At 37.4% G+C, this 17965-nt stretch overlaps 1 protein-coding gene across 1 annotated transcript; it reads right to left on the reverse strand.

The window, feature by feature from the left end:
* Positions 1-902: 902 nt before the first annotated feature.
* LOC120529790 lies at positions 903-17153 on the reverse strand. Its single transcript, XM_039753926.1, has 3 exons — positions 17030-17153; positions 7834-8342; positions 903-2195 (listed from the first exon to the last, which is right to left on the reverse strand). The coding sequence occupies exons 1-3, from the start codon at positions 17089-17091 to the stop codon at positions 1693-1695; spliced, it is 1074 nt and encodes a 357-aa protein (XP_039609860.1). The 5' UTR covers positions 17092-17153; the 3' UTR covers positions 903-1692.
* Positions 17154-17965: the final 812 nt, after the last annotated feature.

Genomic DNA, 17965 nt, shown 5'->3' on the forward strand with positions numbered 1-17965 from the left:
GACCACATACACCCCGTCAAGGCAATGGCATTTCTTGATGGTGGTGGTCTCTTTCAGCAGAATAATGCTCCCTGCCACTCTGCAAAAATTGTTATGGATTGGACTTGGTCTCCAAATTTTCCAGATCTAAATCCAATTGAGCATATGTGGGGTGTGCTGGAAAAACAAGTTTGATCCATGGAGTCTCCACTTCGCAACTTTCAGGACTGAAAGAATCTAACATCTTAGTAACAGATATAAACAGGACACCTTCAGAGGTCATGCAGAGTCCAAACGTAGATGGGTCAGAGCTGTTTTGGTGGCATGAGAGGGACCTACATAATAATAGGCAGGTGTTTATAATGTTGTGGCTGATCAGTGTGTACAGAATATATATATGATAAAGTACCTGCCAAATAATACAAAGGGTACACGACCTGTGTTTTGCTCTCATTGGGGCTCATCAGCCGTACGCATCTTTGCTTCCCTTACTGGGATCAAACTTTGGATGTCCGTGCCTGAGGCGAAGCTTCTGACTGTTTGCCATGGCAGCTGGTTCACTTACTTGACAGGGTGAAGTATTACATTCATAGGTCTGAATTTATAAAAGTAGCATTTTTAGTGCTTTATTTTATTTTTCAAAGCAAAATGGTTTATTTAAATATTATTGCAACATTATACTAAACGGGAGAGGAGAACTGATGTGGTTTGTCTTGATTGCACCATTTACTTTATCTCAATCAAACATTGTAATATTTTGGTTTGTTCTAGCTCACATGTGATCCACCCAATTTCTGCTTAGCTTCAGGTTCAGTTTTCTTTAATTGGCTTTTAAGATAACTTTATTTTGAAGTAATATAGACAGATCTGTGCATAGTTGATTTAAAAAGGTCTACTGTATACAACAAAAGAAAATGAAAATGTACCTTCATGTGTATTTATTTGAAAGCTTGCAGTTCCGTAATAATTCAGACATTACAAACAGTCCCCAAAGTGCAGCCCAGAACATTCTGTATTGTGTCTTTATTCTTTTCTACTGAATATCTTGTGATGTGACTTTATTGTAATAATGCAAACTGCACAGTCTCTGTCACTGTTGCTTGTATTTTCTGTAAAATTATACTGGTATTTCTTTCATGTGTGAAAATCTAATAAGTTCATTTAAACTAAATTATTACAGCTGGCAAATATAAGAATTGGAAAAATGAATAAAAAATACATTAAAAAGTCTCAAAAAGGACTACATCTCTCTAAAGGAAACAAGACATTAATTATTGAATGCATATCAAAAACAATTATAGATTCTTTTCTTCCACCTAATACTTTATTTATATGACAGCAGGGACAATATATAAATATTAAAGTAGCGTGTAGCTCTTTTTTCAGTATATTAATTACTATTCATCTGATCACTCTTCATAACATTCTGGAGTATATGCAAATTGCCATCATAAAAGCTGAGGCAGCAAAGTTTGTGAAAATTAATATTTGTGTCTCAAAACTTTATTCTCAAAACTTTTGGCCACGACTGTATTTATGAAAGAAGTCAAGGCTTTCTTTGTTATTGCAAGAAAAAAAGAAGAATTAAATGAAGATAAAGCAATTCTATCTCATGAGTAGTTTGTCACACTGTTATTTTGTTTTGCAGTCCCACTCTTAACACAGTAAAATCAAAAGTGTTACATGCTTTACAGGTAACTAATATTTCCCTGCTTAATAAAAGTCGTTGGATTCACTGACACTGTCACAGATAGCTTTCAGGCGGGTATTCTCTTCTCTCAGTTCCTTGATCATTGGCTCAACATGCGACTGGAAGAGCTCCAGATTCTTTTGATTGCATAGATATTGGGTGATATCATGTAAAATATTAATTACTGGATCAAAGAAAATGACGATCCTGGTTTGCATCTCCGCTGCCTGAATTTTCCCAGCCAGTGTGCACAGGTGAAAGGTGGCATCCTTCAGCTTCTCCTGAACCTCACCCATCTCCAGGCGTACCTGAGACAGGCTCTTCAACTCACATGAAATGTCCTGCAAGCGCTCACTGATTAAATCAATATCTGTTTTTTGCATATTTATTTTCCTTTTGTAATGCCAGATATTTGCCTCATGCCTAGTAACTGCACTTTTCCAAATGTTCACATTTTCTTGAGCAAGTCTCGCAGCATTATCAGCATTTTCCATGGCCGTGTGACCAACACCAACCATTATTGATCCTGTAAATGAATAAATCAGAGTGGATACACTTGTTAAAATGTGTCTCTGTGCATTTATATTTAAACATTTAAGCATGAATATCTCACTTAGTGGAAAAAGAAGGTGGTATCCATTAGAAAAATGCTATAAAACTTACAGAACTGTGCCAGAGCAGATTACACAGACAGCCACAATGTAAAAACAATACCTGTAAACCTGCACATCACAGAACCAGTGCTAATGACTGAGTCCAACCATTAAAAACTGGAATGTTTCTATTCCAAGATAATCCAACCACTCAAGATTCTCATCCTACAAGCACAGCATAAATAAATAGCCAAACATCTTCTTGAATATATTCTGTAATGATTAAGGTTGGGATTAACAATTATCCACTGGGGCTCAATACATCTTTTCTCTGAAACTTATAAATCTGATATTTTTGGAATGTCAAGATTAAATGATAATGTACCCAAAATTCTCTGCAAATAAAATCTCCCAATGCTTCTTAACATTAGTGCCTGATTCAAGTAGTCACTCAGTAAGTCCATGACCAACCCACAGTTACGCTAAGCTGTAATTCAATACCCAGCAGTGAAAATAAATGCATTAGACTAGCTTCACCGCTCTCCATGCGATGGCACTCACTTCATCTTTATCTTTGGTTTTAAAGTTGGATCAGTAGGAGTGCACAGCAGTAATCTAATCAGCTAAAAACAAAAGCATGAATTAATTTTTCAGCAAATCTGAAACTTTGTTAAACAAAACCTGCCCAGTTTCCCTCACCTCCCACCTACCTCTATTCGAGAAAAAATATTGAACAGTCTTGAGGACTCAGACAGCATCTTCTTAATACATAAAAGCATTTTACAGTCCCTCCATTTCAAAGACCCCAGAGTACAGTAGGAAAAGGATCTCTCACTCAACATCTCAGAAAAGGAGTGGAAGGTAGCACCGCACAGAATTCACTCGAGCTCCATATGCGCAAAGCATACAATTATTTCAACTTAAAATTATATATTGAGAGCATCTGTCTCGTTTAAAATTGTCCAAATTCTTTCCAGTGCAAGATTCAACCTAGGTTACAATCGAGCTCCAGCCTCACTGGGCCACATGTTTTGGGCCTGCACCAAATTAACATCATTTTGGACCAAAATCTTGAAATGCCTTTCAGACAGCCTTGGTGTCACCATCCCTCCTAGCCTATTAACAGCTGTGTGTGGTGGGCACACAGAGGGGCTTAAGGTGGAGAAGAACAAACAGACTGGAATGGCCTTTACTTCACAATTGGCACGTAGACTTGTCTTGCTCAGTTAGAAGAATCTCATCAATTTTAAGTCAATGGGTAACTGATGTTATAGACTATTTGAAACTGGAAAAAATCAAATTATCACTTAGAGGATCTGTACAAAACGTTTTCAAATCCTGGCAGGATCTAATCAATAATATTTTAGAATAAGCTTTTAAATTGAGAAAGCGGATTTTCTCCCCTCTTTTTCATTCCATTTATTTTTATTCATGTATTAATTTATCTGTTTACTTATTTTTACTAGTTTAAAGTTTTACTTTCCTGGCCTAGCTCTCTTTCTCATGGGTGAGGGTTTATTTGTTTCAAACCAAGTCTTGTAAAACTTGACTTGCTTATATAGAATGTTATTTGATTTTAATAAAATCAATAAAATGCTAAAAAAAAAAAAGTGTCAGAATTAGAATATCGTTATTGTCATTTAGCAAATACAAAGAAATTAGGTGCAGTCCCTGTGGTGTCAAAATATAAAAAAATATATTTACAAAAGGATAGGAAAGGATAAGAAGAGATAAGGTAGAACACAAACATTCAACGTAATCTGGTTAACGTGAGATTTAAAGATAAGGTCAGAGTTCATGATTACACATACATTTCTTATTTCCACTTTGACTTTAAATGTAATTCACGTCCATGATGTTTTATACGGTGGACCACAAGGATCTAGTTTGGCCTGCTGCTTTTTCAGTCTACGTGCTTCCATGACACCAAATTATATTGAAACACGAGGTGACCTACCACAGTTATGTAGATGACACGCAGCTTTATTCATCTATAATACCTGATGACCCTGATGGGCTCGCTCATCCAATGTCCTATTTGTTTTTACGAATGGATCAGTAGTAATTGTCTCACGCTAAATAAGGGAAAAACAAAAATCTCAGTAACAAAAATGTATATAATGAAGGTCATAAAAATAAACTTGAATCTTTAACATTAAAAATCAAAGTGGAAGTAAAACATTTGGATGTGATCATGGACTCTGAATTAAACTTTAAACGGCACATTAACCGGATTACCTGGGCTGCATTTTTCCATTTAAAGAACATTGCAAACATTAGACCTTCAATAACATTGCAAGATGCTGAGAAATTAACGTGTGCTTTATTTTAAGTAGACTACATTACTGGAATGCACTCCTAACAGGACTACCTAAGAAAAACATCAATCAGATGAAATTAGTTCAGAATGCAACCTCAATAAACTTAACCAGAAAAAGAACATTTGAGTACATCTCCCCAGTTTAAGCATCATTACATTGGTTACCAGTGTCCTTTTACAACTGATTTTAAAATACTACTAATGATATATAAAGCTTTAAATAATCCTCATCCTTCCTATAGTCTGTAATGCCTTTCTCCCTAAATTCCAAATCATAATCTTAAATAGGGGTCTGCTTATTATTGCAAGACTTTAACCTAACAGAGGTGGCCTTGTACTGTTATACACCAAAAATCTGGAATTCTTTATCAACAGAGACATGACAGGTTACTACAATGGAACAGTAAAAAAAAAACACTCCTAAAGCTGCACTTTTTTAGTTTTTGCTTTTTTTTTTAGTTGTACTTCCAATAGACCATACATGTACAGAATTATCATATTCTTCAAGGATTTACAAGCATTTTTAATTTCTACTTTTTTCTGCTTTGTATTCTGTTTTTTTGCGCCATCACCACCTGATTAAAGTCCTGCTTCCCATGAGACCCACTTCATTGAATCCTCTGGGATGAAGCTAAGAAACAATGAGGAACGACTTAAGTGCATTAATGGTAGAAAGTTAGCCCACTGTGAGCTGGGCAGCCCTTCGGCCTTCGAAACACTGAACATTTGTTTGAAGTTTTTTCTTATTTTTTCTGTACTTCCAGCCATCTGGCTGAAAGAAATATCTCATTCCAAAAGTTCATTTTAAAAGATTTAGTCAGTATTTATGGGCGGAGTGGTGGCTCTGAGGCTAGGGATCTGCACTGGTAATCAGAGGGTTGCCAGTTTGAATCCCGTAAACACCAAAAGTGACTCTACTTCATTCGGCCCTTGAGCAAGACCCTCAACCTGCAATTGTTCCATCCTGGGTATGACATTGGTGACAGAATTGGCACAGCAGCCACCATAAAAAACCATACACCGGTTGCATTCCATCTGAACCAGTGTGGTGCTGAGGTGTCACCCAATGCATGGCTGCACTCGGGACCTAATCTGGGTTGATTTGTCATGTGGTGGGTGCAGCATTGCGCTATCAGCGCCTGCTCCTAACCTCCTCATCTAGTGAAAATTCAAAGCAAACAGTCCACACAAGAATAAAGATAAAAGGTTGGTACACACAATTGGAAAAAATATCTCTTCTCTAAACTTAGCATTTCTTGTCAAACGTCAGTTGTTTCTATACTTAAAGATGCTTTATTTTGTCTTCAGGATGCTCTAAATGGCACTGCTTGTTCAATACAGCATGGTAACTTTCATGCTATAGGACATGTTAAGGCACGGTTTAAAACTGTGTGCCCTCCGTGACTTACACACAGCAAGGCAGGTCACTAACTGAGGCTAATCTATAGTCACAGAGGCTGGAATAGTTAGAATATACCAATTCAATTCAACTTTTGGGGTTGTAAGAACCTCCCATAGACTATGCACTAATATACAGTATAGGCAAACATTTAATATAACTTAAATAACTAGCAAATGGCTCTTACACTTGCAATTATATGATATGTAAGCCAGTATTGATTGATTTTTTTTTGGTTATTTACTCATTATTATTCATATTTGCTTCTTTTTAATCTGCTTCTTTCTCCACAGTGCAGAGTAATCACCCAGTGAGGGAATTTGATTCTGTCCCTTCCAGGTTCACTCTGCATAAAAGCCTCAGCTTCCTGGAAGGAGGTGTCATTTTGGCAAGAACAACCACCAGATGGAGCTCCTGAGCAGACTGACCCTAACTTGTGGTTAATAAACTGAATTCCTTTTTGTTTCATTTTCAGCACAACACCTATAAGGCCAAATTTTTTTTTATTTTTACTGTTGAACAGTATACAGGATTACCCAGTTGGCACCCGAAATTTTTCCATTAGAGAATAGAGAATACTTAATGCTGTATGTACAGTACATGGTTTGGGAACTTTTGGAGATGGTTGGTTACATTTCTTTTGATTTTACAATTAGAGCACATTCAGCTAAAGTGACTTGCATGAGTTCACACGGTGCCAGAAGTGGGATCTGAACCTTCAATCTCAGGACTGAAGTCCAAAGTCTTACCCATAAGTCACACTGCCTGCCTGGGAGAGGAAGAGCCAGCCAACACAGGTTGAGACAAACCGCAGAAAGGCACAGGACCACTGCTGAGCGTACATGTTACCTGTTACCTGTCTCTAACAACATACAATAGCTGGTACAGTATAGATTAGATTAGATTAGATAAATGTTATTGATCCTGAAAGATAAAATTAAAATGTATTCATAACAACATCTTATTTAATAGTATATAAAAAAGTGCAGTGAGAAAACAATTGCAAAAGCCAATAAACAATGAAGATGAACAAGCAAATGCACTGCAATGAATAAATAATTGTTTAAAGGCAAAAAATATATTAACCAAAAAACTTAACAAAAATATTTTAAGGAAAAGCTAAATTCACAATGGGATTCATTGAGGGTAAGACAGTACAACAGAGTACAAAAACAGAATTTAAATTAAAGGAAAATTCACAGTCACTGTTGAAGTTGATTAAATTAGTAACTTAGTGGAAAAGAAAAAAGTAAAACTGAAAAAAAATAACAAAAATGTAATGGACCTACACAGCAATTTATATAACAAAATGAAAGTAACATGCAACATTAAATCAATCAGTATTTAATTATACAAGATGAGAGAATGCAATGGAATGCATTAATACATATGAAAGTGGCATTATTTTACTTAAAGTTTTAACAAAATAAAAAACTGCTATGAATAATAGCTTATGATACACTCACAAAACAGAATGGAGAAACTTACACATTTAAATAATTTTGAACACTAAAATGAAAAAAATGAAAACAAGGGCAAAACAAAAAGTGAACACGGATAGTTAAAATGATGAGGTTAGTACTTCATTTTTAGACTACTGTAAAAGTGTTTTTCACTACTATATATTTGTTAAGTAAGATATTATTACCAGTATATTTGAATTATCTTTCAGGATTATATTTTCACTTCATTTATTACGTCTTTATAATTTTATTTATTTTTTACTTAATTTTACTAAACCTACGTGTGATTAATTGATTGATTGATTGATTTATTTAGTTAACTTTCCTGCTTATCCAGTATTGTTGTTAGAACAGAATCTGGAAGTGGAGACAAAAATTCCTTCACTCACCTGCTATGAGACCAACAATCGGTATAAACATAATTCCAATACCAACATCTCTGACAGTCTGCTGTTCTCTTGCTGTACGCCTGGCAGACTCTACATTTTTCTGGGCAGAAGTCAGATTTCTGTTTGCCTGGTCGAGGCTCTCTTTAGTACTTTTCAGCATCTCCTCCAAATGTTGCAATTTCTTTTGCGTTGAAAACAACTCCTCCCTTTTCTCTTTTTCTTCTGTTTCAAGCCGTTTCTTTTCACAAATAAGATTTTCACATTTGTCATCCAATTTTTCCAACTGGCCCATGGCAGACATTTCAGACTGAGACAGAGTTTTCTCAGCATCTAAAATGGATTTTCGAATTTTCCATGAATCATTTTCCATGTGGTTGCTGTCAATTGCCTGAAGATCTCTTGCAAGCTGTAGAATTTTGCAAATGCCATTTTTAAATGAATCATTTATTTCAGCCAGAAATTTTTGTTTGTAATCATCTGCTTGCTCAAAGACAGCTATTGTTTTTTTCCTGCAAAAAAAGGAAAGGAAAACATGTGTGTGAATTTTAAATTAATACAATTTTTTGTTATAAATATGTATATGCGTCAAATATGTTGCCTGGTAATAAAGTTCAAATTTGATACTGGGGCTTATGTTAATTTCATGCAATATTATGTATCTTTTATCACTTGATTGAAAGAATTTGCTTTGGACTGAACTTTTTTTTTTAACAATAAACACATCTGAGGAAAATTGCAGGTCCTAGAAAATATTAAATAATATAGAACCATTTAATATGAAACCGATTCCAGATTCAGTCATGGATTGCCTCACTGAAAAGAAATGTCACCTGCTGAATAGACAAGAAGCTTCGTCTGTAGCCACACTACAGCATCAACTACATGCCATGCCTGCTCATGATGACAATGAAGGAATCTGCGAGATTCAGCAACACAAGCAGAAGACCAAGCCGAGTTCACTTCTGTGTTCTCAGGCAGACTTCACCATTAGCAGCCCCTTTAACATTCGCCACTCCTGCGCCAGCAGATCGTGGTCTTGTCCTTGTCATGGAGGTTCCTTAACTCCCTGCCATCTCACTTGAACACTTTTAAGTCCTGTGTCGCTGGGGTAAAAGTTCTTGCTGTTAGAAGAACAGCCCAATCAGCCCTCAAAAAGGACAGAGAACAGGACATTTGGAATGACAGTATTGCACGCAGTGTTATTCCCGTTAAAGAAAACTAAAATGAAACATATCGTTAACAGAAAATAATAGTTTTGTTCATTAAAACTACAATAAGAAAGAAAACATGTCTGACTAACTAGAACAAAATGAAAACGAGAAAATAAAAACATAAAACTAGTTTTTGTAATTTTCATTTTAATTTTTAAATGTATTAAAACCACAGCCGTAACATTCGTGCGCAGGTGCAAGTTCAGTACCCCCTTACTGCTGGTGTCCGAGTCTGTAGATTTCATTGGTTATTTCATCCATCAGTCAACTGAGAGCGAACACCAAACCCTTATCAACATCTACTGACCTATTCTGTGGATTTCTCCTTAGACGATTAGTCACAGATGTCCTACTTATCAAATAAAGCGGGCTACATGTTACTATGGAAGGTAAAGCTAAATAGTTTGAAAATCCGAGTCATGAAGGATTTGTCAAGCTTGAATAGTCACCCTCACGCTTCAGATTCAGTGAGTATTTAGACATGAAAAAATGTCATCTTTATACGCTTCTGTTATACTGCATGATATCATTCCAATAATGCTAATTTTAGAGTCCCTCCAAATATTATTGCATATGCATGCTTCTTCAGACCTGCCTAATACAATTTATGGTTGTGAGAAGACTGAAGTTAATCTAAGCACTATTGAACCTTGGGGTTTTCCAACACTGGATTTACTCATGAACACCGAGGGTCAATTTCAAATTGCCAGTTAAACAAACCTGTACTTCTTGGAAACGTGGGAGGAAAACCCATGCAGACTAATGGGGAATGTGCGGACTCCAAGCATGACAACACACAGGAATGGGCATCAAACCCAGATGACTGGATCTGCACCCAATATGCCACTATACTCCTCTTGTACCTTTCTTATTATTACTTGGCTGATGCCTTTATCCAATGCCAATTCTAATATTTGAGATAAGATTGGTTACAATTCTTTATCCCAAATGGAGCACAGGTAGGTCAAGTGACTTGCTCATAGTCACAAAGAGTCAGCTGTATAGGAACTGAACCCACAACCTCAGGATTTGAAGCACAGAGCCTTAACCACTAAACCACACTAAGTGTCTGATATACTTTATCTGTCTTTATCTGGTATGACTTGAGGAAAAAAAAACATTACCCATGTATAGTAATAGTGTTTAATCATCTTCTTCTTCTTCTTCTACTTTCAGCTGCTCCCGTTAGGGGTTGCTACAGTGAATCATCTTTTTTCATATCTTTCTGTCCTCGTTATCTTGTTCTGTCACACCTATTACCTGCATGTCCTCTCTCACCACATCCATAAACCTTCTCTTAGGCCTTCCTCTGTTCCTCTTCCCTGGCAGCTCTATCCTTATGATCCTTCTCCCAATTCACCCAGCATCTCTCCTCTGCAAATGTCTAAACCAACGCAATCTCACCTCTCTGACTTTGTCTCCGAACCATCCAACTTGAGCTGATCCCCTAATGCCCCCATTTCTAATCCTATCCATCCTTCTCACACCCAATGCAAATCTTAGCATCTTAAAATAATATTATAATTATTATAATAGTGTTTAATCATGCTTGTGTTAAATTTGCAAATGGGAGTTTATAAGAGAAAGGAACTATACCTAACTTTACACAAAAAGATTGTACCTACCTTTCAAACATTTTCCAATTTGATAGATTTATGAAGATGTAAACGAACACTATTAGACATCTGTCTCTTTTTTGTATACACAGTGGATTCAGAAAGTATTCAGATCACCTCATTTTCTGCATACTTTAATATGTTGTTGATTTCATTTGAAATAGATAATTTGCCACTTTGTCTATCAATCTATTATTGATGATTCACAACTATAGGAAAATTTTACTGCACAACGGGTGATTTTTGATGGCCAATAAGACTTCCGGTTTGTTTTCAGAAATTAAATAACAAAAATATTACATTGGTTTCAAGGATTCCTAATTAGCAGTAAACTCAATTTAAAGTTATCCACCGATTAGATGTTACCCCTGACACGATATGCTTGGGGATTTGTCATCTGACCCAGACTGTAATTTTGATGTCTGAACACACCCAGGTATATTTATGTACCTGGGGTGTTATATATATATATATATATATTTTTTTTTATATATATATATATATATATATATACACATATACAGTTGTGGCCAAAATTATTAGGCCCCCTTATGAAATTAGGCAACACTCCTGATTCCAATATGAAAATGACCATTAACAACAAATGTTTGTTTTTTAAAGCGTATCTGTGTCCAAAATAACAAGGTCCACTAATTGTAGTTTGGATATTTTATTGACACTGAGTGGAAACAAGAAAGGGCAAAAATGAGACATCCAAAATTATTAGCCCCATGCCCATTAATAGTCAATACTGTACCCTTTTTGAGCAACAACTGACAACAATCTATTAGAGTAGGTCTTTACTAGATTAGCACAGGTCTCCTGAGGGATTTTGGTCCATTCCTCCATTGCAAATTGTTCTAGCTGGTCCAAATTGCGTGGTTTCCGATCATGGACATTCACTTTGAGCACTCGCCACAGATTCTCAATGGGATTGAGGTCTGGGCTCTGTGCGGGCCACTCCAAGATCTTGGTTTTGGTATCCTTGAAAAACTGTTGAACTAATTTTGATGTATGCTTTGGGTCATTGTCTTGTTGGAAGACCCAGCGACGACCTAAGCCTAGACTACGAGCAGATTTCTGCATATTCTCCCTCAGAATGTCAACATAATTTTCTTTTTCATGATGCCATGCACCCGAACAAGGCTCCCTGTGCCTGAGGCTGCAAAACAGCCCCACAGCATGATGCTCCCACCACCATGTTTAACTGTGGCAACTGTGTTCCTAGGGCTGAAGGCCTGTCCCTTTCTTCACCAAACATAAGCAACATCCATGTGCCCAAACAGTTCCAGTTTAGTCTCATCAGACCAAAGCACAGATTTCCAAAAAATCATCTTTACATTTCAAATGTTCACAGGCAAACCTCAGTCGGGCTGTGATGTGCCGCTCTTTGAGTAAAGGGGTTCTTCTGGGACGATGGCCGTGAAGCCCACCACGGTGAAGAGCCCTCACAACTGTGTTCCTTGAAACATCAACTCCAGAAGAGGCCAGGTCAGCAACAATCATCTTGGCAGATGTCCGGGGCTCCTTGCTGACATCTCGGACTATTTTTCTCTCCAGAGTTCTTGAAATCTTGCGATTACGGCCACGGCCAGGTTTGTTTCTAACAGAATTTGTCTCCTTGTACTTGGCAATGATGCAACGTACAGCAGTTCTAGACACTGTGAATCGCTTGGAAATGGCAGTGTAGCCTTGCCCCTTATCATGAGCCTCTACTATCTTCTTTCTGAGCTCCAGACTGATTTCCTTTGTCTTTGGCATGGTCAGTAACAGTAGTCCCTCTCATGTGTTCAAGAGCCCTGTTCCTTGGGAGTCTTTTTATGCTGATTGAGTGCTGTTAGGAAGCCAATTGACTGCAGGTGTTGTTAGGAAGCCAATTGATTGCACAGGTGTGGTTTCAAAGCCGATTGGTTAATTAGTGTAGGTGTGTTTTGAAAGCAAACATTAACATGGAGCTAATATTTTTGACCACCCCATTTTTTACTATATTTGATATAAAGCAAGACTAAAAATATATTTTATATTACAAAATGTATCAAAAGCTAGTAAATAGCACTGGTGGATGTTTGATTATATCAAGTTTCATCAATGTTGCAAGCTTTGGGAAGAAGTTTAGGAAAATGTTCCATGATTCCAGGGGGGCTAATAATTTTGGCCTCAACTGGATATATATATATATATATATATATATATATATATATATATATATATATATATATATATATATATATATTTATATATATATATATATATATATCTCCAGAGTTGAGTCATCCAAATATGAGCTGGAATTACATCACCAATGGCAGGGGCGAGCCACCCTTTAAGCTTAGCAAGCCACCTCAAAGAGCCGTGTGAAGAGCAGAGAATTCATCCATTAAGGCGCTCAGCGTCGACGCCACTATATCAAAAACAGTCAATTAAGTACAAGCATAAATTAAAGAATTAAGTTGTACAAAATCGTAAAATATAGTTTTACAATGGAATAAATGTTGTAAGTAACTTGTTGATGTGACTGACAGATTGATTAAATGATTGGCGCAATTACGCTGCAGATGGCGCCTCTGCTGAAATATTTAAGGATGGGATTTGCAAGCACAGAACACGCGGAATGCGGTGCTTCAAGTCTGAAGATGGTAAAAAAAACACACAGACACACATACACACCCCAAAAACCCCACCCCCCACCCCGAGACAATAAACGAAGAACGGGATGTATAGAAATAGTTGAGTGAAGGCTTCTAGACAGGTACAGATTTGTAGGGCTTATGCTTTAAAATTACTTTTGGTTAAATTGGTCACAAAAGAAACATTACGAGCTGACAACACAATTTACCCAGAGTGCTGTTTCCAGGGGGGTATTCCAGAAAGCAGGTTATGTGACATACCCGGGTACGTTTAAGGGTAAGTTAGTGGATAACCTCAACTTTCGGTTCCAAAAACGGAGGTAACTTTCTGGGTATGTATGTAACCATAGCAGCTTACTCTCTGAAGATAACCTGCCACCGAGCAGGTTATGTTCCAGGGTAAGTTTGTTTCAGAAGGTTACTGAGCATGGCGTGCCTTTTGATGACGATCCTGTGGACGTGGAAGCACAAATTATCCGAGGTTTTTTCCGCCGGGAGAGAGTAATAAGACCGCGTATTGATGTCTTTTCATTTCCAAATGATTTTTTAAAAGAGCGTTATCGGTTTTCAAAAGAATCGTTAATTTACTTGACCCATCTCTTGGCACCGCATATTGCACATGTCACAAACCGCGGGTCTGCGCTTAGCACAGAAAACATTCTGTGCATAGCACTTCGGTTTTTTGCCTCAGGGCATTTTTTGTATAATGTGGGCGATGCAGAGCATGTGGGAAAGGCAACTGTGTGTAGAGCCGTTCGCACAGTATGTCTGGCACTGAAACACTTCTTACACACGTTTGTACAGTTCCCTGGCCATAAACCTCTGCGTGTAATTAAAGAGGAATTCCACAGAGTGGCAGGTTTGTCCTTTGTAGTAAAATTCATGACGCATATTTAATATGTAGTCATACTATTTATATCTATAGATGTATTCATCCTGCACACACTTGATACTTCCCTATATGACTTTCTATTTCAGGGTTTCCAAATGTAATTGGGTGCATTGACGGCACCCACATTCCTATTAAAGCTCCTTCAATGAATGAGGGAGACTATGTTAATAGGAAATCTATTCATAGTATCAATGTGCAGGTAAGAACTGGATTTTGTGTTCAATAAAGTCAGCCTGCATAAAACATTAAGCATGTTGAAGAAGCCTTTAAGTGACAGAGATAGTAATTTATTAAGTCATATAATGAAAACAAATCATAGTGGTAAACTTACATTTCACCATGCTACTTGTGGTGCATGGTGTGTGTGTGACGAAGTGCCCCCTGGAATGCCAGCAACCACTGGTCGCCCTTTATTAAGGGACAGAGCCAGCTCCTCAGATGGGGTGAGGGAGGTGGTGGTGGGCCCCCGCCAGTTAGACGGGCTTCAGCTTGCTTTCTATTAGCTACATGACAGACAGAATATACTAAATCGTGTTTAATCAATAGTTCAGTGATCGTGTATTCAACTATTACCTTTTTGCAGTATGTTTTTATGTTTCATTTTGACTTGGCTCAAAGTTCTTCTGCATCCAGACGGATTACACCTTATTAAATAAGAAACCATATATTCCTAGTCAATACACATTGTTATTTTAACCTAAAGAAATGAATGGCAGGAAAAGTGAATGCATTCAAAGTGATTTAACAGTGAAAAGGGTGCGGAAGGGGTGTTTCATTATTTTACAGTATAATAAAAGGGAGGCGATGTCAATTTTGCAATTTAATACACTCACGCATTTACTCTGTCCGTTATTTTTTGCCAAGCCAACTCTCTTTCTTTAGCCGATGCAGCCGTATTACTTTTTTTCATTATGATAGGCTTGAATTCTTCAAACGCCTGCATTAACACCTCCAACTCCACCTCTGTGAAATATGCCGCTCGCTTTTTTTCTCCTTGATCTTCCGTTTTGACTCATGAAATCGGCGATCCATTGAAAACGTCTTTATGTATATGCACGGTGCACGCGCATTAACTCTGGGTAACCAGTAGGAGGTTGATTGAACTTACTCTTCTCAGGTGTTTTGGAACCGACATACTCATGGTATGCGGGTTTGGGGTAAATCAACCCAGAGGTTATGATTTACCAAATGGTAAGTTAACCAAGCTTTCTGGAATACCCCCCAGCTTTGATTGAAAAAGGGAGGTTTAGTTTTAATCGGTGTGTGTCAGTGTGTCCGACAGAGAGAGTGAAGTGTGTTTTATTTTCGTGAGGGGTTAATTACAAGGTGGGATTGCATTACGTAATTCGGGGGGCCTGTGCCTGTGAAATTCATGGTTGGGGATTCCTTTATTTACGATTTTGGAAATGATGATTTGATTGAAATAGTTTATTCTTAACTTATGTGAATTATTGTCTGTTCACTAGGTAGTCAGTAATTTAGGTGCTTTGGTATTCGATTTATAGAAAGAACCCTGTTGGTATAAGGCACACAATTTATTAATTAAACAATATGTTAAAAGGATTTTTTGTGTTTTAAATATTAAGGTGAATGAATTGTTCGGACTCAAACCGGACCTAAGCAATAATAAACAAAATTGTTGACAGCGAACTGTTGTGAAATAGCGACCACCTGATTGTGTTTGGCAATTCCAGTTATTACAATAACGATCCAAAAAATCCATTCACAGAACGAAAGCAAATGAATCAGAGATGCTGGTATCGAAAAAAATTATCTCTTGAGATCACGTGACATACTCTACACCACTGTTTCCAGTATAAGCATAATAACTTGGATAATTAGTGTTTCCCAACACAATGAATTTTAGACAAATAATAATGTATCTTCGGGGAAGTCTATATGCAGAAAGAATGAGAGCTACATTATAAAGTTATAAAAATATGTTGTACTCAATATTTCTGTTACTGTTTGCTTTACTCTACAGCCCTCTAACTGGTTATTGGTTTCAGTATCCTGTTACTTTTCAGTTCTCCCTCCAATTAAATTTAGTTCTACCTTTAGTCCAATAAAGCATCTAATATTGCAGATGAAACTACAATCCTCTGAGGGACTCTATTGTAAATTCTAATCTAACCCTGGGTGCTATTAGGTCTTTTGTAATATTCTTTCCTGCTGCTATACTATTTGAAGACTTTTTGTTAATCCCGGGGGAGTCCAGAGGTGTATATTCTGAGTTAGCAAAAATGTTTTTGACAGCTACAGATAACAAAATCAACTAAAAATGATACTGTAACAAGGCCTCCTGCAGCGTATTTTTTCTTAAATTAATTTCCCTGATGAGGCTGCCTGTTCTGCGTATTTTGTCCCCTTGGGGATGTGATGGAAAACGAAGCGTTATCGATTTTCGCAGTCGTGCGCAACAGAGTTGGTATGTGTGGACTTTTGGCAATAAACTCCGAGAACTCTCCATACCACTCTTCTCTGCTCCGTTTCTTTATTAACGACCAGAGTCTAAGCAAACGCACACAAATCTCGGTTACAATACCATTAAAGTACACAGAGAGAAAGGTTTGGCTGTGATGTTAATATGAATTTAGAGAGGACACGTCCATTCCACCGTACACTTCATCAGATCGGAGCAGTTTCGAAGAAACCCAACCGGGCACTCGGCTTGTGCACTTATGGAGTGATCGCGCTCTATACAGACAGTGTCCGGACACAAGCCACCTGAGCAATGTGACAGTGGTTCAAACCTCTGTGTTGTAATGTCTGAAAATTGTTTGAATGTACAGTACTAAACATTCCGAGTTGTAAGGTTAAAAAAGAATGCATTTTAAAATGTTTACTTACCTAGCTTCAAAGGAGCATCTTTGAGCAGTTCGCGCTTTGCGATATTGTAACCAGAAAAGCATTTTTTGATTCGTTCTCTGAACGGTCCCGTGTTTAAAACAGCGAGTGTTTAAATCAGCTTCGCGTAGCTTTATATATTAGTTGCAAAAATGGATCGTGTGGCTTTAAGGCGCTGAAGCCCAGTCACGTGAATGCCAGCACTGTGTGCAGTGCGCATGTGAGACTCCCAAAGTTAAAGATGGTACTGCTGGAGATGCCAAAGAAAGTTTTACGTTTGGGCGTCTGCTGTCCAAATGTAAGTTATGTACAAGTTCACAAGTAAAGGGTCAAACATTAGAGAGAACGTTTGAGCTAACAGTCATGTTCATATTTGACATCTCTTAGTGTTTGTTATAATATTAATTGCATTCAATGACGAATGTTTATTACTGGCAGGTTCTAAACAGGGAATAATTGGGATATTTAATATTTAAGAGATGTTATGTATTCATATGAATGTAAATCTAGCACGTTGTAGAATTTAGTTTGCAGTTGAAAGTACATAGCTGCAGTGCTATTATAATTAGTATTGCAGAATAACGTTTATATTATTCATACTGTATGTCTGAATCGCAGTCTGATTATCTTGATGGATACCAGGTAACGCTTGTGGGTTGGTCGATCAGTCGGCAAACATCCGCCACTTCCACTCAGTTGAGGGGAGCAGATCATAGTCATACAGTACTCGCCAAAATTATACAGAGTACACGACACGTAGACTCTTCGTAAAAATCGGATCATTTTACACCTGATGAACATCCGACCTTTACACCTGGTCGTGTACGCCTTTTTTATTATTTGACAAGTAGTGTATCACATATCTATGATCTGCTTCTCGCAAATGAGAGGACGTGGAGGATGTTGGCCGACTGGTCCCAAGTAGCCGCCGCTGCGGGA

Source organism: Polypterus senegalus, chromosome 5, assembly GCF_016835505.1.
Source record: "Polypterus senegalus isolate Bchr_013 chromosome 5, ASM1683550v1, whole genome shotgun sequence".
Lineage (NCBI taxonomy): Eukaryota > Metazoa > Chordata > Cladistia > Polypteriformes > Polypteridae > Polypterus > Polypterus senegalus.

Coding starts and splice junctions, on each gene's coding strand:
- LOC120529790 (XM_039753926.1), bottom strand. CDS start 17,091: ATGCTTTTCTGGTTACAATATCGCAAAGCGCGAACTGCTCAAAGATGC. Junction 8,343..17,029: donor AGATGCTCCTTTGAAGCTAG/GTAAGTAAACAT, acceptor CTTTTTTTGCAG/GAAAAAAACAATAGCTGTCT. Junction 2,196..7,833: donor GATTGTTGGTCTCATAGCAG/GTGAGTGAAGGA, acceptor ATTCATTTACAG/GATCAATAATGGTTGGTGTT.